At 44.3% G+C, this 22201-nt stretch overlaps 1 protein-coding gene across 1 annotated transcript in view; it reads left to right on the plus strand.

Moving 5' to 3' along the window:
* METTL6 (methyltransferase like 6) overlaps positions 1-21954 on the plus strand; it is a 53135-nt gene extending 31181 nt beyond the window's left edge. The window contains exon 6 of the mRNA XM_030206273.1: positions 21142-21954. Coding sequence (XP_030062133.1) covers positions 21142-21185 — 44 coding nt within the window. The 3' untranslated portion in view covers positions 21186-21954. The remainder of the gene's footprint in view (positions 1-21141) is intronic.
* Positions 21955-22201: the final 247 nt, after the last annotated feature.

The raw sequence follows: 22201 nt of genomic DNA on the forward strand, positions 1-22201 counted from the left end.
CCTTCCCCCAAAATGTTGCCCAGTTCCTAACAAATCTAAAACCCTCCTCCCTGCACCATCGTCTCATCCACGCATTGAGACTCCGGAGCTCTGCCTGTCTCTTGGGCCCTGCGTGTGGAAATGATACACTAATTCTAAGTACTGATTGGAGAAAAGGAATGCACTTATTTTTTAACTTACTGTGCTGAATGGGATTGTTGGTTAATGCATGTTGTTTGAACGATTGCTGCAACAAGTCTTGGCTTTCATTTCAGGATATCCACAAGCAATAGTGGAGCAGCCACCTAGTGGTTAGAGCATTGAGCTCAACATCCAGGGCTGCCTGGTTCAAACCCCACTGCTTCTCTTTATGATTTTGTGCAAGACATAAGAACAGCCATACTGTATCAGACCAGTGGTACCAATGGTCCATCTAGCTTAGTATTCTTTTTCCAAGTACCTGGCATAAACCCAATTAGTAGCAGCATTTCCATGCTACCACTACCAGGGCAAACGGTGTTTTCCCCATGTCCATCTCAATAGCAGACTATGGACTTTTTCTCTAGGAATTCGTCTAAACATTTTTAAACCCAGTTATGCTAACTGCTGTTACTACATCCTCCAGCAAAGAGTTCCAGAGATTAACTATTCATTGAATGAAAAAAATATTTACTCCTGTTTGTTGTAAAAGTATTCCCATGTAACGTCATTGAGTGTCCCCTAGTCTTTGTACTTTTGGAAGAGTGAAAAATCGATTCATTTCTCCATTCTACACCACTCAGGGTTTATAGACCTCAATCATATCCACCCTCAGCTAGCTCTTTTCCAAGCTTTAGAACCATAACCTCTTTAGCGTTTCCTCATATGAGTGGAGTTCCATCCCCTTTATCATTTTGATCACTCTTCTTTGAACCTTTTCTAATTCCGCTGTACCTTTTTTGAGATACAGTGACCAGAGCTGACTGCAACACTCAAGGTGAGGTGGCACCATGGAACGATACAGAGGCATTATAGTATTCTTGGTCTTATTTACCATCACTTTCCTAATAATTCCTAGCATCCTGTTTGCTTTTTTGACCACCGCCACACACTGGGCAGAAGATTTCAGTGTATTGTCTACAACAAAATCTAGATCTTTTTCTTGGTGCTGATTCCCAAGGTGGACCCTAGCATCAGGTAACTATGACTCGGATTATTCTTCCCAATGTGCATTACTTTGAATTTGTCCACATTAAATTTCATCTGCCATTTGGTGCCCAGTCTTCCAATTTCCAAAGGCCTTCCTGCAAATTTTCCACAGTCCACATGTGTTTTAAGAACCTTGAATTGTTTTAACAACCTTGAATAGTTTTATGTCATCTGTGTCACTAGTTCCGATTTCCAGATCATTTATAAATGTTAAATAGCAGCACACCACTATTCACTCTCCTCCATTGAGAGAAATGGCCATTTAACTATACCTTCTATTTTCTGTCCAATAACCAATTCTTAATCCACAACAGAACATTGCCTCCTATCCCATTACTTTTTAATTTTCTCAGGAGTGGAGGAGTAGCCTAATGGTTTGTGCAGCAGGCTTTGACCCTGTCAAGCTGGGTTCAGTTCCCACTGCAGCTTCTTGTGACCTTGGGCAAGTCACTTAACGCCCCAGGTATAAAAACTTAGATTGTGAGCCCTCTAGGGACAGAGAATACCTCTTTATAATCTGCATATGTTTACTAGCGCTATAGAAATTATTATTAGTAGTAGTAACTTTGTCAAAAGCTTTTTGAAAATCTAGATACACTACATTAACCAGCTCGCCTTAATCCACATGTCTTTTCATGCTTTCAAAGAAATGTAACAAATTGGTGAGGCAAGACTTCCTTGGCTGAAACCATGCTGACTCTGTCCCATTAAACCATGTTTATGTGTTCCATAATTTTATTCTTCACAATAGTTTCCACTATTTTACCTGGCACTGACTTCAGGCTCACCAGTCTATAATCCTCCATTGCCTCAGGTGCAGAATTAGATTGTGAGCTTTCCATGGACAGGGAAATAATTAGTGTACCTGAATATAACTTACCTTGTGCTACTACTGACAAAGATCCAAATAAAACTACTAATCTCATATTTGCATGCATTCAAGTCTAAGAACAAGAAAATTATATCATGTTTTACTCTGATGCACACCAACTGAAGCTGTATAGAAGGAGCAGTGCATAATGGGAGACATAAATAATTTGTAGTAGCTTGGATATGTTGAAAACCAGATCTGTTTGCAGGCCTGGAAATGAGCATCCCCTGGTTTACTGTATTGGTTTGCCTGTTTTAAGATGGATAGAGATGTTGTAATTGTGTATTCTTATGGATAGAAATTATTCAGTGGTGTATTCTTCTCCACATGATGGCAATAGAAACCAGTGTTTCAACTTGCTTGGTTCCAGTGCTAGAGAATGTAACCTCTTCCCCAGTCATAAAAACTAGATTTCATCATCTGTTCTGCAAGAATTACTGTTAAACTTTATTTAAGTTCCAGAGGACTTTTGGTCTCCAGTGGTACTGGTATTACTCAGTAAAGTTGCTCAGATTCTCAGAAAAGAAGTAGTGAGGTGGAGCCAGAGAAAGAATGTAATTCAATCTAAAGGATAGCCCCAAAACACTGAAATCGGCTCAAAGCAGAAAATTCTTACTGCTAGGAGACAGACTCCATTATCCACAGCATTAACTGGCGAACACAGTTCAAGAGTCCCAACCAGGTGAAATTCTTTCCAGATTTCTCTGCTACCAGTACTACCAACCAAATACTGAAAGTGGTCAGAGAAGAGATTAAGGATTCTAATACTGATATTGTAGTCCACCTGGAGACAAATGACCTGGCCAACAATAGCAAATTTGGAGCACAGAGCATTCCAAAAGCTTGGGGAGGGACTCCAGTCCTTGGCTCAGACTGTAGTATTTTCTGAAATAATTTCTACATATGGAAAGGGAGAATAAAGACTACATAAAACAACGGAGTTCAATAAGTGGCTCAAAGCCTGCTGTAAAAAAGGTTTTAGATGCACAGCAGGAAGGGGCAATATACAGAAGAATAAAAAGCTGTACTATAATGATGAGCTACATCTTTCTGTAACAGGAAAAAAAGATCTTTGGGAGAAATTCAGACAGTATGTTTCTAGATATTTAAACTGGAGAGTGGGGGTGACAAAAGAAGTAAGGGAATTCAGAACGTCACCCGTGGCAACAACATGAGAGCAGCGGGGAAGGTAATGTTAACACAAAACCATCTAAACTCACTTAACACATGCAAAGCAATGAGTACAAATGCTCATAGTCAAAGTAAAAATGTTCAAGATTTGCAGGCCCTGGTGTTTGAGGCAGACTTGGATACTGTTGCTATTCCAATTACAATGACCTGGTTCAATGATTCCAATGAATGGAATACAACTATAACAAGCAATAATCTTTTTAGGAAGGATAGGGAGGGACAAAGAGGTAGAGGAGTGGCACTGTATGTGAAAAGCAAAAAAGTGACTGCAATGCAGGAAACCTGTGGAAAAAAGAAACATCATAGAAATAGAAGATGGAACCTGTATCTACATGGCTGTTATTTACAGACCTCAAACATAAATGGAGAAGCTGGGCAAGGATCTGATTGAAGATATCCATAAGCTTGGAATGAAAGGAGAGGTGCTGTTCCTGGGAGATTTCAACTTGCCTGATGTGGATTGGAAAGTCCCATCTGCAGAATCAGAGATTGTGGATGACTGCTTAGACAAATGGTGACGGAACCGACAAGGGAAGGGGTGATGTTGGATCTAGTGCTTACAAATGGACAACTTATTTCCAATGTCCGGCTGAGTGCCCACCTAGGCAATATGATCATCACATTATATGGTTCACTATAAGAGCTATAGTGCTACGCAGACACACAAAACTGTACTGCATTTCAGACATGCTGATTTTGGTAAAATGGGAGAGTGCCTGAAGAAGGAGCTAATGGCATGTGTAGGTACTGGAGAAGTGGAAAGAGTGATCCAATCTGAAAGCTTCTATAAATATGGCAAGCTTCTATAAATATGGCAACAGATCTTTTATATAAGGAAAGTAAACAGACAAGAGAAATAGGAAGGTAAAGTTAGTCCTTACCTGATAATTTTCTATCCATGTCATGCTGGTGACTGTTTCCTTGTCTGTGCTCACCTCGCCCTCTGGTGGCCAGAACCGGTGGCTACTATGGACTGTCACACGTTCCAGACTTCAGCCCTATCCGGTCTGGATCTTCTGGGCTGCCAGACTTGCTTTTCTTGTTTGTGCCTGAACAGCACCCGTAGCTGCCTTGTGGTTCCTGCAGCTTGAACTTCAGCTGCTGATGGGCTTTATTAAGCACCTGGAAACTTCTGTGTTTGCCTTTGCATGGTCTAATGTCCCTGGTATGTTGGTGTGCTTTGTTGCACTTCTGGTTATTCTGTTTCTTGTCTGAAATCCTTGCTTGGTTCTAGTCTAGTCTTTGTGTAGCTTAGCTTGTGCTTTATTGTTTGTTTCCTAGTCTTGTTTCTTATTTGTATTTCTTTGTCTTCTCCTTGGTTAGTCTGTGTGTAGGTTAGCTATTAGCTTTTGTTTGCTAGTTCCCTGCTTAGTGGCTCCTTGGCAGCTTTCAGTGCTTGTTCTGTTGTCTGTCTGTGTTTTTTCCCTAGTGGCTGCTTGGCAGCTTTCAGTCTTTGCTGTTACCTGTATTTGTACCCTTTTCGGTGGCTGCCTGGAAGCTTTCAGTTCTTGTCCTTTAGCCTGTCCGCTTCCTGCCTAGTGTTGTAATGTCTGTCTGTGAGTCCTAGCCCAGTATTCTGTCTTGCTTCCTGTGTATATTCCTTTACCCTCAGTCCCTGTTCAGCCTAATTGGTATCCAGTTCCTGCCCTGTCCTGTAAGTCCTGCCGGCTGCCTGCACCCAGGGGCTCAAGTCTTAGGGAACGGCGATCAAGTGCAGGTGAAATCTAGCTGTTCTTGTCAGAGTTCTGCCTTGTCTCTGGTGTGGGGTGGCTTTGCCTGCCACTGCCGCTCCTCGTCCGTGGTCCAAGGGCTCACAAACCCAGGTTCTGCCTTGAGAACCTAACAATCCATTAGTCCCAACAGATCAATCCAGAGACTTGTGGGTTATGTCCCTCTGCCAGCAGGGTGGAGATAGTTTTGCTATATGTGTAGCAGCTTATACCTCAGTATTATCGATACCAAAACAGTGGAAACAACCTGAAATCCAACAGAATATTTCTCTCCTGTCTCTGTAATCCTATGCAGGCCTCTCAATTGCTCCTGTCGGAGGAAATGCCTAAAGCGCTGCTCTTGTTTGTCATACTGATTACATTTATAAACAACAACTTCGCCTCTTGTAAAAAAAAAAACAAACGAAGAAACCTGACGTGCCACAACCACAAAACTGGAGCATAGAGAATGAAAGGGTGGGCCTCTGGATTGATCTATTGGGACTAATGAAAAAATAATTATCAGGTAAGGACTAATTTTACCTTCCATAGCATCCCACAGATCAATCCATAGACTTGTGGGATGTATCAAAGCAGTCCTCAAATGGGGCGGGAACAAAGCGCCAAATGCCACATTCTGATATGCTGCCACATCCAACCCTGTAATGCTTTGAGAAATTATGGACTAATGACCAAGTGGCCAATCTGCAGATTTCATCCAAGGAAACAAAATGGGACTCGGCACAGGAAGTCGCCTGTGCCCTGGTGGAATGCGCTTTCAGCTGCAGAGGTGACTTCCCTATGGCCAGGTAAGCGGAGGAGATTGCCTGTCTGAGCCACTAGGCCACCATGACTTTTGAAGCCATCTTTCCTTTCTTATGCCCTGCAAACAAAACAAAGATGATCGGAACGCCGGAAGTTGTTGGCGTCCTCCAGGTATCTGAGAAGCACATGCAGAAGTGATGCCACCAAAAAGACCATCTTCTGAGTGAGATCTTTTACCGACAAAGTGCCTAAAGACTCAAAAGGAGGTTTCTGCAGCACAAGATTAAGGATCCACAACAGAAGCATGGGCAAATGCAGTGGCTGGAGGTGGTTCACCCCCCCACCCCACCAAAGGAAATATACAATGTCTGGGTGTGCATAAGTACTGCCATACTGGGAAAGACCAAAGGTCCATCCTATTTCCAACAGTGGCCGATCCAGGTCACAAATACCTGGCAAGATCCCAAAAAAGTACAAAACATTTTATACTGCTTACTCCAGAAATAGTGGATTTTCCCCAAGTCCATTTAATAATGGTCTATGGCCTTTTCCTTTAGGAAGCCATCCAAACCTTTTTTAAACTCCGCTAAGCTAACCGCCTTTACCACATTCTCTGGCAACGAATTCCAGAGTTTAATTACACGTTGAGTGAAGAAAATATTTCTCTGATTTGTTTTAAATTTATTACATTGTAGCTTCATCACATGCCCCCTAGTCCTAGTATTTTTGGAAAGCGTAAACAGACACTTCACATCTCCCTGTTCAACTCCACTCATTATTTTATAGACCTCTATCATATCTCCCCTCACCCCACCCTGCCCCATTCCCCCCCATCTCAGCAGGGCCTACGTAAGGGTTTACCAGAATGTGAAGGAGACCTATGGGCTGATACACAAAGCTTACTGCGGTTGCAACATTTGCTTTAGACTGGTTGGAGCCAGTCTAAAGCAAACGTTATGCAGTGTCTAATGCACAAAGGGGTTCTACGTTGCTTTAACCATGTGCTGTAGCAGCTACTAAGAAACCCATGCAAATATATTACAAATTATTATAATGAGCATAAGATGGTATAGGTTGGGTTATTTTACCACAAGTCAGGTTATTTTAGTCCAGGGGACAGGCAGTGATGGAGGAGATTACTTGCAGGGACAGGCAGGTATAGAGGAGATATTTGTGGGGACAGGTGGAGATGAAGGAGGTTTTAGTGGGGACGGGCGAGGATGGGTGAAGTTACTGTCCTCGTCAGGGGCGTAGCTACGGGTGCCAATCTCAGCTCAGGCCCACCCAGATTTACAGCAGCCGAGCAGCCACACTGTTTCCACGGCCTTTGTTTCTTCCCTCACGGCGACGGCGGCCTGCTCAGCCACCTCCCACATGCTTTTCTCATCAGTCGGCACTCACTGGCAGCTCCTCCTCAGCCAGCGCGCGATGCCGGGCGGGGCCTCATGTAATCTCGCAGAGACGTGGACTCGTGCGAAACACAGTCTTGCGGAGTTGCGGGCGGCCACTGTTATTCTTGAAGCAAGCAACTTCAGCTGCACGCGCCATGCATGTGCCAGCACGCCACCACACACTGTTGTCTCTCTCCCCCCCCCAGGCCCGTCCGGGGCCCGCAGTGCGCAGTTGTGCATGGCACAATGGCATCATGCCGGCACACACAGTGCTGCATGGGAAAGCTCGCCAGTGCAGCTTCAAGTCCACACTGTGCCTGCCTGTGCATGGTGCCCTGCCGGCCAGGTCTATGATTTGAAGTCGGTTCTCTTGGGGAGTTAATTGATCGCAGTGCAGTCACAGTAGCAGTAATAGCAGTAGCACTCTCCCGTGGCCCCATACAACTACAGGAGCCAGGTAGTAAATACATATATATGTTTTAAAAAAATTTTAACGTGTCATGTAGCAATTGTATTTGTACTCAGAATGCTGGCTGGTGGTGGTGGGCTTCTGGGTGGGATAACCACTTCACTGCCTAGGATAAAAAAGGTATATTTAATGATTAAATATACCTTTCTTTTTTGTCATAGAAAGTGAAAAGCCCACCCTCACCCAGAAGCCCACCACCAGCCAGCATTTTGACTACTCTGGTCTGGTGTTGGGCTTCTGGGTGGGGGGTGGACTCTTCACTGCCTAGGGAAAAAAAGAAAGGTATATTTAATCATTAAATATCTGTTTTGCCTTAGGCAATGAGGAGCTCATCCTCACTCAAAAATTCACCAACAATAAATTTTAATAGTACCCAGGTTCATTTTTAAAAAGTTGTCTAGTTCTCTCATTTTGGTAGGTTTTTGGGTGGGGATGGTCTCTGCAGTGCCTAGGTTTAAAAAAAATGTAGGCAGTTTTCTCTGGTGGACCAGTGCGGAGGTGGGCTCAGCATTGCCCAGGACATTAAAAAAAGTATTTTATATTTAATGCCATGGGGGTGGGTGGGTAGGGATTAGGACAGGGCTGAGCTAGGCTACAGGGAGGGGTGGGGTGGTAGGATACGGCTTATGCTTAGCTATGGGATGGATGGTGCGGAAGGGAAGATACTGGACTACAGGGATGGATGGGTGGGGGTAAGGTAGAGAAGGGAAGGGCTGAAGGTGAGCTATGGGGACGGATTGGGAGTAGGAAAGGGAAAAGCTGATGCCAGGGGCTGCTGGGATGAATGGGGGGGGGGGGGAGGTAGGGAAGGTCTTTATGTTTTTGTAATATGTTTTAAAATTATGTGTATTGAATTGTGATCTGCTTAGAAATTAACTCAATAAATTTTTGGTTCTGTATTCTGTAATTGATGAGGGTTGGTCTGTTGTCTGCGTGTAACTGAGCAGGTGAGAGTTTCTACTGGCATGTGGTTTGTATAGGGATCCATGAGTCTGACTTTTCTGGCTTTTCCAATGGTATGCATACTGCTGTTGTATATATTCACTGATGCCTTTTTAAAGGTACTGTTATTGGAACTGGTGTTATGGTTTGCAATATAGGCTCTGCAGGATTTAGTGTTACTTCACAAAATACCTGGCAGTGATGGGATTTTATTGCTATTATTGAGGTGCTACCAGAATTTGAATACATTTTTATATGTCTGCTGTAATTATAATGCAGGATCCTGTCATGTGCGTTGAGATGTTTGCTATTATAGTAGACTTATGTTTGGTCAAGTTTGATATGGTATAATGTAACTATATTTACAAATACTGTTTTTTTTATGTATGTATGTTGTTTATGTTGATGCAGGGCAGCTGTTGGACAGCATTCTAAGGCATTATTTTGTAGTATCCCGAGAAACACTACTCATACCTATATACATAATGCCCACCCATATTAGCTCTGGGCCCACCCAAAAAGTCAGGTCTGGCTACGCCACTGGTCCTCGTGCAACTCTCTAGTCAGGACATAATTGACCCTCAGGCCTACTGCACTGAGCAGTGCTTCATAACTAACTCACATCTCAATAATAGCACTCTTTTGTTAATTTGTCATATGACAAGAAATACATGTAGGCAACATCTGCTGAGGTATTAACAGCATTTTAAAAGAGGAACTAACGTAATTATCTGAGAGACCATCTGTTCTGAGGGCAGTGACAACAAGGAAGACTAAAAATTTCTAAAAGCAGAACTGCAGCAGCCTTTTCCTAGAATAAAAATACTCTACACCACCAGATACAGTGAGGTCCATTTTCCATAATCCTTTGAAAGGTAGAAATATGTTACATGTATAGCTTTTTATTGGATTGACAACACTAGATTTTAGGAGCAAAACCCCTCTTCTTCAGTTCAAGACAGAATGAAGAAATGATTACAATACTCAAATATATATTGTCAGCAGGCCTCCACCTTCAGCCTTCCTGCAGGTATGAACTCAGCTGACCCTGGAAGGGCCCTTCCCTGGACACAGCACGCCCAGAAGCAGACTCCAAAAATATGCTTAAAACCGCTTTATTCCATCAGCAAGGCCAAGACATTTCCTCTTTCAGACACAGTCCTTGGTTACAGCACATATCACCCCTTCTTCCTTCCCCCAGCCAGCCTCAGTTTCTGGATACAGTTTAAATCATTCACTGCTTCCCCAGCATGCCACGACTTCTGGACACAGTTTAAATCGCTTACTGCTTCCCCAGCATGCCACGACTTCTGGACACAGTTTAAATCATTCACTGCTTCCCCAGCATGCCATGACTTCTGGACACAGTTCAAATCACTCACTGCTTCCCCAGCATAGCCAGGTTCCTGGACACAGTTCAAGTCACTACCTGTTTCTCCAGCCGGGTCTGACTTCTGGCCACAGCTAAAATCATTCACTGCTTTACAGCACGGCACCTCTGTCCCCCTTGAGTGGAACAGCTGCTTAACATTTCCTCCAAGCTTTCCCCAGCCTTGAAGAAGGTTTGTTATGAAGCCTTTCAACTTCTTCCCTTGTACCTGAGCTAGAGCAGCAACCTCCATGGGCTCACTTCCCCAGTCATCTTGGGCTTGGATCTCCTCTCCAAACTCTTTCTCCCCCTCCCATTCCATGGGCTCCTCTCCCTTTATGGTCCCCAGCTGGTGCTCTCCCTCCTAATTATTCCTCCTCAGCCAATCCCCCTCCTCTCCTTTGGGATCCTGGGTCTTGTAGTTCCCTTGCTGCTCCCTTTGCTTGCCCCCAGGGCTTTGCAGAGGTTCTTGGGAACTGTAGTCCTCCTCCGCTGGCTCTTGGGAAACTTATGCCTCCGTGGGTTCATGGCTTCCCAACTCCTAGGATCCTGGGACTTGTAGTTGGAATCCCGGGTATGAAATCTACCCATCTTGCTCCTCTCCCGGATCCCTTCTTCCCTGACCCTCAGGGGTTCCTCACAATATATAATCCCCTGGTAAACTGAGTTTTGGAAATGTCCTCAGGGGATTACTAGACTTATGTAGAACTCTTCAGATTCATTGGGGGGAGGGAGAGCAGTATGGATGGGAGGGCAAAGAGCCCAGCCCAAAGGGAGGGATTAGTAGAGAATAATTGACAATAGGTGTCATAGTTGGGGTGGAGTTGTGACTTTATAAAAGTGATAGGATTAGAGAGCACATGGTCATTGGCTGCCTTCACCCCCACCAGGACCTGTAAGGAGAGAACATAAGAACAACCATATTGGGTCAGACCAGTGGTCCATCTAGCCCAGTATCCTGCTTCCAACAGTGGCCAATCCAGGTCACAAGTACCTGGCAAAAACCCAATTAGTAGCAACATTCCATGTTACCAATCCAAGGGCAAGTAGTGGCTTCCTCCATGTCTATCTCAATAACAGACTATGGACTTTTCCTCCAGGAACTTGTCCAAACCTTTTTAAACCAAGATATGATAACTGCTGTTACCACATCCTCCAGCAAAGTGTTCCACAGCTTAACTATTCTTTGAGTGAAAAAATATTTCCTCCTATTTATTTTAAAAGTATTTCCATTTAATTTCATTGAATGTCCCCTGGTCTTTGTACTTTTTGAATGAGTAAAAAATCGATTCACTTCCACCCGCTCCGCACCACTCAGGATTATGTAGACCTCAATAATATCCCCCCTCAGCCATCTTTTTTCCAAGCTGAAGAGCCCTAACCTCTCTAGCCTTTCCTCATATGGAAGCAGTTCCATCCCCTCTATCATTTTGGTCACTCTTCTTTGAACCTTTTCTAATTCCGCTATATCTTTTTTGAGATATGGCAACCAGAATTGAATGCAATACTCAAGGTGAGGTCGATACAGCGGCATTATAATATTTTTGGTCTTATTTTGCATCCCTCTCCTAATAATTCCTAGCATCATATTTGCTTTTTTGGCCAGCGCCGTACACTGGGCAGAAGATTTCAGCATATTGTTTACAATGACACCTAGGTCTTTTTCTTGAGTGCTGACTCCTAAAGTGGGATCCTAGCATCAGGTAACTATGATTCAGATTATTCTTCCCAATGTACATCACTTTGCATTTGTCTACATTAAATTCCATCTGCCATTTGGATGCCCCGTTCTTACAGTTTCCTAAGAGGTATCCTGCTCAGGCCCAATAACCTAAGGTTGAATAAAGAGGAGGTTTTTGCCAACAAAAGCATTAACTGGATTGTGAGGAGTGCTCCGGGTGGGTAAAAAGGGAGCAGAACAGGAAAGAGCCTGTCTGGTGGCAGAAGTAGCAGCTAGGGTATTTGTGGAGCTGTGCTGTTCAGTCTCTCTCCCTCTTCATGTATGTTGAACCTCACAAGCAGTCAGCTCTCTAGGGAAAGGGAAATGGGACGGTATACTGCCTTTCTGTGGTATTTTGCAACTACATTCAAAGCGGTTTACAGATATACAGGTACTTATTTTGTTCCTGGGGCAATGGTGGGTTAAGTGACTTGCCCATAGTCTCAAGGAGCTGCAGTGAGAATTGAACCCAGGATCAAAGTCCAGTGCACTAACCACTAGGCTGCTCCTCCAGGCAGGCAAAGGGGGAGGAACCAGCTCAATAAACAGCTGTTCACTCTTTCCTCCTTTCACAGGGTGATTTCAGAGGGGAGAGAGAGTGAACAGCACATCTATCTGCTAACAGTTCTGTCTACTCTCACAGTGGGAGGAGTAGGGGCTTGTCTGCTGGGAGGAGAGGAATGTTTAAGGGGATTCTGCTGTCGGGTGGGGTGATCGATCATGAAAGTCTTGCAGTCAGAGGAATGGGTGTTTTGGGGGACTTGCTGTCAGGAGGCTATGTGTAATGGGGGTTCTGTTGCTACAGGAGGAGTGTTGGGGTGGAGGTGGACAGCATGCTGACACAGAAGGATCAAGGATGCGTGAATATTGGGAGCAGCAATTTAAGAAAGCTAAACCCACACACATTTGGGGAGAACATGAGGCTTTTTCTAATCACTTACTGGCACTGTCAGCGATTGAGGCACCCACTCCTGGCCGGCTCCTGAAGTCTTCTGTCTACCACGTTCTGCCTGCGCAAGAACAGGAAATTACATCACAGGAGATGGGACACAGTAGAGAGAAGACTTGAGGAGCCAGCCAGCAGTGGGTGCCTCAGTCACTGACACTACCGGAAACATATCCAAGGCTTAAGAGGACCGCCATGGGAGGGGGAGAAGGAGGAAGGGACTAGGGAAGAGGTGCCCATCTGCCAGGAGGGGAGATGAGGAAGAAGAGGAAAACATGCCAGACTTCAGGGGGACAGTGGGTAAATTAGCTGAGCCCTGAGTGGATGGGTGGGCCTGTGGCTATGCTGCCACTGTAGGGAACGAGTATGACGAGTTTTTAAAACTTGGCCAAACGGTCACTAATCCCCCTAGTTTAAGAAAACTGCCAGACACCTGGACAGTTGCCTAAAAAGAGGACATGTCTGGGGAAACTACTACTTAACATTTCTAGAGCGCTACTAGGGTTATGCAGCGCTGTACAATTTAACAAAGAGAGACAGTCCCTGCTCAAAGAGCTTACAATCTAATAGACATTTTTTTTGGGGGGGGGGGGGAATAAGGTGTAGGTTGACATTAATACAAATAATTGTAGCCCACTGGCTTTTCTGGATTTAGAACCTGACATTTTCTGGTAGGGTATAACAGTTTGGTTTCCTGAATCAGAAGCAAACTAAAGACAGTTCAAAATAACATAATTATCAGTCCAATTCTTGAATAAGCACTTTTTTCTCTGGGGAGCTTTTTACTCCCCCAGACCTTCTCTAACTCCTTAGTAATAACTTCAATTTCTTTTAACCTGTCCCTGTGGATCTTGAATTCCATCTGCGCTTCCACAGCCAGGAGCATTAACGTGCCCTCGTGCTCATTTGCCCATGCAAGCAGCTCATGGAAGTACATCTCTGGAGGAAGGACAGACAGGGAGATCTGGTCCTTAGTGGGTCCAGCAGCTGGGTAGAAGCCCAGTTGGACAGCTTGCCGCAGCAAGAGCAGGAAGCACAGCCTTGGATTGTTCTGCCAGAAAGGATGGGTATTTGGAGAACTGGTGGTACTGTCAATAAGTAAATACCCTAGGATTTATAAAGAGACTATTAATTTACTAATTGGAACTTTCATCAAAAGTCTTGGACTGGCACAAATATCTCTTTCCGCAAAGTGAACTGTTTTGATACAAAGGGAACTGTTCTAGTACAAGAAAGTATGAAGTTTGGATATTTGCCTGTTGCAGTGTTCCAGTAAAGTTATTGCTTTTTGTTATAAAACTTGTAGTGGACAGTTTCTTTGGAGTGTGAGTGAAATTATTTTACTCCCAGACTGATAAAGAAGAATAATAAAGTGTGCATAGGCGGTCGGTGGCCCAACTGTTTGGGGAGGCTAAAGGGGGCGGGATTAGGGGTGGGGCCAGGGGTGGAGCTTACATCCATAATTGTCTGACAACACAGAAAAAAAACAAGTAAAAATAAAATAGCTACAATTAATACCTTTTATTAAATTTAGATATTAGATATGTATCATCTGTCAAAGAATAAAGTGGTTGTTCAAAGCATATACTAACCACAAACTGCTACCCTAATAGATCTTCCCCCTTCTGTGCTGAAAGCTAAGATTATCCCTATATCTTTACAGAGACGTACTAAAGTAAGCAATTTACTTGATCTCTGTCCAGTGCATATAGACAAAGCTAGATAGGGTCAATCCAGATAGTAACCTCATCTTGTTAATCAGTTGTAAGCCACATTGAACCGAAATTTGATTTTTGGATACTCGTTGGATACAAGAATGAATAAATAAAAATAAATAAATATTTTCTGCTTTCTGGGTCGCCTATATATGCACAGATAGACAGGCAAAAAAACATCATGACCCATCTGCCATAGCCTGAGAGTTTAGCAAGGACACACAGACACATACATTCACTTTCTCACCCTCATAAGCCGCCTTCTTCTTTGGAAAAGACGTTCAAAAATGAGCCTCCCTAATTTGCTTAGAGCCTGACACAATCTGACTTGATGGCTCCCAGTAGTGTGAGCTGAAGGTGAGCCCAGGCGAGGGGCGACGGGCGAAGAAAGAAGAAGCACGCAGTAAGCACTACAGACACACAGGACCAGCGCGCCGGTGAGAGCCCAAGCGGGCGGAACTCAACTGCCTGGGGCCTGTGGCTGGACGGGCTGAATTTGGGATGGCGTGTCTGTGTCGGCTCGGTGTCATGGTCGCGCGTATCGGCGTCGCTCCGAAAAAGTTTTGATGAAGATACTCCTGTGGCTGGGCCGAGCAGCGAGCCCTGTGGGCGGAACTGGGAGCTGATGCGGGTGGCGTTTCGGGTCGGCGTCGTCGGTCCGACCGCGACCTGTCAATCATAATTCGACGGTCCTCCAGCTGGGGAGGCTTAGCCTCCCCAAGCCTCTTATACTGGGCGCCTATGAAAGTGTGGCTTAAAACCCTTCAGCCTACCGGGATCAAGCCCGGCCCCAGCCTGCATCCAACTCAGTGAAAAAAACTTTTTGTTTGTGGCACTGGTTCAGGTACTGACCCGAATAGCTAGCTGGTGCCCGGAACTGTGTGGTGAGACCAGGGTTACATATAAGTGAATTATAGAAAACATTCTAGTGATAGAAAGGGAAAGAGAGGAGGGAATGGATGGATATGTGATCAGATGATGACAGGCAGAAACATTCTATGGCTTATAATGCAAGATGGTCGAGAATTGTATTGTTAGTCCCACTTTTATTTCTGTGCATTCAAGCAGACCAACATAGCAAACACACTGCTTTGTCTGGAAATGAACAGAGTGTGCTGGCTCTGGTTCTAGTGAGGCACATGCAAAGTATTTCTATTCCAGCAGAAACAGTCCCTTTTCAGCAATACCAGCAGAGGCTTGGCAGCTCCTCTGAGCTGGCATTTTAGTGTGTCTCCTCAGCAGGCATTACACTTATCAGATTTAGAGATAATGTGTGAGTAGGAAAGCAGCCAGATCACTCTTGGTAACAATAAGTGAAAGCCTTGAGTATATGAAACAGCTGTGATGCATGGCTAGTTAAGAGAACTTTGAGGATAATATTCATATACTAGTAAAAAAGGCCCGTTTCTAGAACGAATGAAATGGGCGCTAGCAAGGTTTTCCTGGGAGTGTGTATGTTTGAGAGAGAGAGCCAGAGTGAATGTGCGGGTGTGTGACAGAGTGAGACTGTCTGTGTGACAGTGTGTGTGTGAGAATGAGAGTGTGTGGCAGGGCCCCCTCCCCTGTTCCTAATGCCCCTCACCCCGTTCCCTCCCCTCCTTTTCCTCCTCCTTCCCACACTTTGGGTTCCTTAAGGCTTTCAAAAGTCTATGTACCCCCGTGGCCCTAACGCCCAGTATCCGGATACCCCACCGCTTTCCTCCTCACCCGTCCCCCAAGATGTAACACTTTCACGTCCTTCATTTTTTTTTTTAAAGTGTCCTATCTACCCTGTGTCCAAATGGTCGGCATTCAGATTGTGTTCCTCTCGTAAATTGTCATTTCTTTCATTCATTCAGAACTTGCCCCCCCCCCCCCCCCCCCCCGAACACTTTCGGTTCCTTCAGTCTTTTAAAACTCTCCTATGTACCCAGTGTGCTAAAGGCCAGCATTGAGATTGTTTTCCTGTCCCAAATTTGCATTTCTTTCAGTCGTTCACAACTCCCCCCCCCCCCCCCTTCTCCAGTTTAACACTTTTGTTTCCTTCAGTCTTTTAAAACTCTCCTATCTACCCTGTGTCCTAATGGCCAGCATTCACATTGTTGTCCTTATGGCCAGCATTCACATTGTTTTCCTTTCCCAAATGTTCATGTCTTTCAGTAGTTCAGAACTCCCCCCTCCCCCCCATTTAACACTTGCGGTTCCTTCAGTCTTTTAAAACTCTCCTATCAACCCTGTGTCCTAATGGCCAGCACTCAGATTGTTTTGCTTTGCCAAATTGTCTGACGTCAGTGTGTGCCTGCCTAGCAGACCACTTCCGGCAGGCACGGTCCCAGGCACATCCTGTTGGAGGTGAGAATTATTATATAGGATAAGCTAACTAATACTGAAGCACTGAAAGTGCTGCTACATTAGTTAACCATAGCAGGGGCGTAGCCAGACAACAGATTTTGGGTGGACCTAGGAAACAAGTGGGTGGGCACCAAGTGTTTCCCCCCCACCCCCCTCCCCACCACCACCACCAAAGAAAATATCTCAGCTAGCAGGAAAACACTTCTTTTCACCTTGGTAGTCTGCAGCAGGCATGCGCTGAAAACTGAGCATGTGCAGGTGCCAGTATCATGGACAGTAGTGTTTTCGTTACCATCAGCTTCAACTGGTGGAGCTTGGGATACCCACTAAACGTATGCTACTGTTGGGTGGGCCTCAGCCCTAGGTGGGTGGGCCCTGGCCCACCCAGGCCCGCCTGTGGCTATGCCACTGAACCATAGTATGAAATAAACTATTTTTAAAGCTTTTGCCAAATGTTGCTAACCTACTTAGTGCACTGCCCTCTCTGCCCCGGAACAGGTTATTCCTGTTCTGGGACAGAGAGAGCAGCGAACCAGCGCGGAGCCGACACACCCCAGCAACGTGCAGTCGGGGCGGATTGGCCCTCCCGCCCGTCCCTCGCCGCAGGTATGCGCTCTGGGGGGGGGGAAGTATGCGCTCCGGGGGGGGTGCGCTCCAGCGGGAGGAGGGTGCGCCGTGCTGCACCCAGGGGGGGGGGGGGGTGCGCAGCGGCGAGCCGCCCCGGGTGTCAGCTCCCCTCGCTACGGCTCTGCGGTGGGGCACCCACATACCTCTCAGACATGATTATCCTACCTCTTAAAAACACGCTCAAAGAGGCGAAGAATTACCTGACCCTTCACTACCCCATATGTCATAAGCTCATCTACAAGTCTGTTCACTCAGCGAACTTCCCCTACCAATGCACCAAACTCTAGAATGCTCTGCCCAAGTCACTAAGATCCTTAACACCTCACACCAATTTTTGGAAACACTTCATGACCTACCTGTTCAAAAAGTTCCTACCCCCATACAACTAAAAGGGACAAGCCACTTGACCCTCGCTTACCTCACTCCCAAACTCTCCTTAAACCATCAACCCCCCACCTCCCCCTAAGTCAACCGACCACCCTACTCTCCTTGACCAAGCTCTCCCTCTAAACCCTCTACACATCCAGCTTATCTCTTAAATTAAATTTACCAAAAACCCTCTTAAAATGTAACTCTCCTGTCTCACTCCCCCCCCAGCCTTCCTCTTAAAATGTAACCCCCTTCCTCTTCTAACTCTCCTGCCTCTCTTCCCCCCATCCTTCCTCTTCTAACTATATTCGTAAGCCACATTGAACCAAACATGTTTGGAGAATATGAGATATAAATACTGCTATAAATAAAATATTGTACATAAAGTAATTTCAAGAAAAAGAGAAGTAAAATATAGGAAGCTGCTAAATGAATCATATTATTAGCCATACTAGGTCAGACCAATGGTCCATCTAACCTTGTATTCTGCTTCCAACAGTGGCCAATCCAGGTCACAAATACCTTGCAGAAACCCAATTAGCAGCAACATTCCATGCTACTAATCCCGAGGCAAGCAGTGGCTTCAGCTATATCCATCTCAATAACAGACTATGGACTTTTCCTCCAGGAATTTGACCAAACATTTTTGAAACCCAGATAACGCTAACTGCTGTTACCACATCTGCCGGCAGTGAGTTCCAGACCTTAACTGTTCTTTGATTTCCTTCTATTTGTTTTAAAATTATTTCCATGTAATTTCAGTGAGTGTCCCCTGGTCTTTGTACTTTTTGAAAGAGTGAAAAATCAATTCATTTTTACCTGTTCTACATCACTTAGGATTTTATAGACCTCAATCATATCCCCCCTCATCTATGTCTTTTCCAAGCTAAAGAGTCCTAACCCCTTTAGCCTTTCCTCCTATAGGAGGAGTTTCATCCCCTTTATCATTTTGGTAGCTCTTCTTTGAACCTTTTCTAATTCTGCTATATACAGTGCAATCCGCTTAAGTGCAAGGGTCTGGAACCAATGAAATACATGCAGTTAACCGGAGTATGCACTTAACCGTTGTGACCCAAAGAAGTTTGACATCTGATAAACATATGTACAGTACTGTTTATTAGAAGTACAGTATACAGTCTCCGTTAACTGACGTTAGGCTTACTGAAGTAATCAGTCATAGTTCTCTATACACTATTGTGTCTGTGAGTTCCATAGACTACGTCTACCAGACAGTAAAAACTGTCATAGCACTGACATCCAGTGGCCTCCAGATAGGCCTGTACGGTGTTGAGACTCTCCAGTGCTCTTGCAAAAGTGACAGGAGGTTGTTGAATTTCGTTAGCATGTGCCTCGCTGCTCATTTCATCATCTGTTTCATCATCAGCCGTTGCCTGCGTGTAGGCACATATCTCAACATCAGTGCTGTCATCAGCTGTTTGTAGATTGTAATCAACAGCTACATAGTGATGAAAACTCCTCTTCAGTAACACCGGCTGGGATGTCAATAGCCTGTTCATCTGATGCGTTTGCAACAGCTGCATCTGTTTCGTCCCTCTCCATATCCTTAACAAAGCTTGCCCGCTTGTAGCAGTTCACAATGGTTGCCTGTGTAACATGATTCCAGGCTTCTTTCTGCATATGTAGGGAATCCAACAGAGATAGATTACGAGCCAGTTCAACAGCACGTTTATCCTTGCCAGACTGGTCATCCATAACGCTCATCAGACGACATAGCACAAGAGCCCAATAATGTTTTTTGAAATTGGCTATTATGCCCTGATCCACAGTTTGGATCAGCGAGGTAGTGTTTGGTGGCAGGAAGACCACCTTGACGTTAGACAGCCTGACATCATCACTGTGTGCAGCACAATTATCACAAAGCAACAAAATCTGATGCTTTTGTGCCTACATTCTAGTGTCTAACTTCTTTAGCCACTGCTTCCAAATTTCCCCAGTCATCCATGAATTTGCGTTGGCATCGTATGACACAGGAAGTTGCTTAACATTCTTGAAGCAACAGGGCTGTTTGCTCTTTTCAATGATGAGTGGTTCCAACTTCTCACTCCCATCCATATTGCAGCAAAGGAGGATCGTCAGTCAGTCCTTCGACGTTTTACTTCCTGTAGTTTTGCCTTGTTTGAATGCAAGTGCTCCATCAGGAATCGCTCGCCAGTCGAGACCGTTTTCGTCAGCATTGAAAATGTCATGCGCTGCAAACTCGTTCAAGATGGTGGGAAGAACTGAAACAACCTGATTTTCAGCACCAAAGTCATCAGCATCTTGTTTTTCACCTTGCTGTTTCTTGAATTTTATGTTGTTCCTCTCCTTCCATCTTTCCAACCATCCAACAGTGGCTTTGAATTCAGTTAGTCCAAGACTTTCAGCTAGCTGATTAGCTTTCTCCATAAGCAGTGGATCACTGACAGAAAACTGTCTGCTCCTGACTTGAGAAAACCACCGAAGAAGAGCATCTTCTACATCCTCAGCTTTTCCCGCCCGTTTACATTTCCTATGTGGGTTTGTATTGTTTTACCAGTCTTCCAGAAGCTGATATTTCTGCTTCAAGATACGTGAAATTTGACTGGGGCAGACACCATATTCTTTAGCAATAGATGCTTGACTTTGTTTGTTTTCTAATTTTTTAAGAACTTCTATTCATTCAGCCAGTGTTAAAGTCTTACAGTTGCGCAATGACGACTCCAACCCCAGTGTAAACTCTAACAACTTTCTTTTGCTTATTCTGCCTGTGGCAGTTAACCAATGAGATTTCAAATTTATCGCCCCTTTGTCACGTGCCAATTGACTTCCATATTCCGTGCGTGCGCGTATGCGGAGTCTTTCCTACAGAGGAGCGGTCTTAAACCATGCATATAAGCGAATCTTGCACTTATCAGTGGTGCGCTAAACCGAAGTGTGTCCCCATAGAAATTGATGGCGCCAAAAATGGGACCAAAGTATGGCATGCAGTTAAACAGAGCATGCGCTTATCTGACGTGCACTTAAATGGAGTGCACTGTATTTTTTGAGATACAGCAACCAGAACTGAATGCAATACTCAAGGTGAGGTAGCACCATGGAACAATACAGAGGCATTATAATATTCTTGGTCTTATTTTGCAACTCTTTCCTAATAATTCCTAGCATCCTGTTTGCTTTTTTGGCCGCTGCCACACACTGGGCAGAAGATTTCAGCGTATTGTAATGACACCTAGATTTTTTTCTTGACTGCTGGCTCCTAGGGTGGACCCTAGCATCAGGTAACTATCATTCGGATTATTCTTCCCAATGTGCATCACTTTGCATTTATCCACTCTTTTAATAGTTGTACTGATAAGGATTTGAGTTATTTGGGAAGGAAGAAGACACTGGATTTTATCGGGGTAATTGATTTCTGGTAATAAAACACTTGCAAATGTTGAATGTGTACAAGAATTAATACAAAGTGTTAACTTTATTAATCCATTGTTAAATGTGGACAGACAAGATTGCTGGCTTAGGGGAACATTCTACTCTGCATTCCTTGTTCATAATCATGCCATTTCCATTATTTCCCCTTCAGACAGTCATCCAAGCCGAAGAGGAGGCATCACAATTGAAAACTGAATTTTGAAGACATCCTAACAGGCTATGGAAAACTCACATTGGCCATGTGGTGCTTCCAGATGCTTTGCTTCCTCATATTGCCTCCGTGTATCACGGCCACACACACAAGGACAGAGGAGGAACGATTCATAAATTCTCACAGATTTGTACAATCTTAAAGTCTGCAAACTAAGTTGCACAGGAATTAAGCAGTACTTACCTGTTCTGTAAGTAGCACAATCTATAGTAAGTTACTATAGATTGTTAGTAAGCATGTGAGGACCAGCCAAGAATACAAGCCCACAACAACTTTCCTAAATTTGGAAATGGACTTCATCAGGTTGCCCAAATGTCAGAGATTCAAGTATTGTTAAGTAATTGTATGCCTATTCTCAGGTCGGGTAGATGTTTATCCTTATTTCAACAACAAAACAACGACTAGCAATGGAGAAAATACTCATGTAGCAAGTGGTGGTCTAATAATCAGTCCCAGTAAAAACTGTCTGCATTAATTTTTCTGCTTATAAAACCAGCAAATTTGCAATCAATAATATTGCAAAAGGAGAAAAAAGAGAGGAGGACCAGCAGAATATTTATTCTCTGCAGACAGGGTTTTGTCTGTTTATGGACTGTACTATATTGGGAGCAGCTTAAGACTGTGCTATTTAATTTCGGTAGCATCATTGCTGTTAATGTTGTGGAAGTGCTCATTAAAATTTGTTCTTGATCGGCTTCTGTAATTTTCTTGTAAGGTAAACAAAGGCTGCCTCCTTGTGCTGTAGGAATTGTCAGTTTTTCCAGGAAACTATCATTATGTAGGCAGCTCTGATAAGAATATACAGAAAAGTAATTGTGAGCATCTCAACTCTGTAACATTTGAAAAAAGAAGTCTGTTTTCATAAAACGGCAACACATACCATTACAGAAACACAGTTATCTGTACGTAAGCAAGGAAGAATCCTTCCAAAAGGAGGAAAACGCCTCAAGACAGACCTCTCCCGTATTTATAATGGGACAAGGGCTAAAATTTCATCATC

This window comes from Microcaecilia unicolor, chromosome 1, assembly GCF_901765095.1.
Source record: "Microcaecilia unicolor chromosome 1, aMicUni1.1, whole genome shotgun sequence".
NCBI lineage: Eukaryota > Metazoa > Chordata > Amphibia > Gymnophiona > Siphonopidae > Microcaecilia > Microcaecilia unicolor.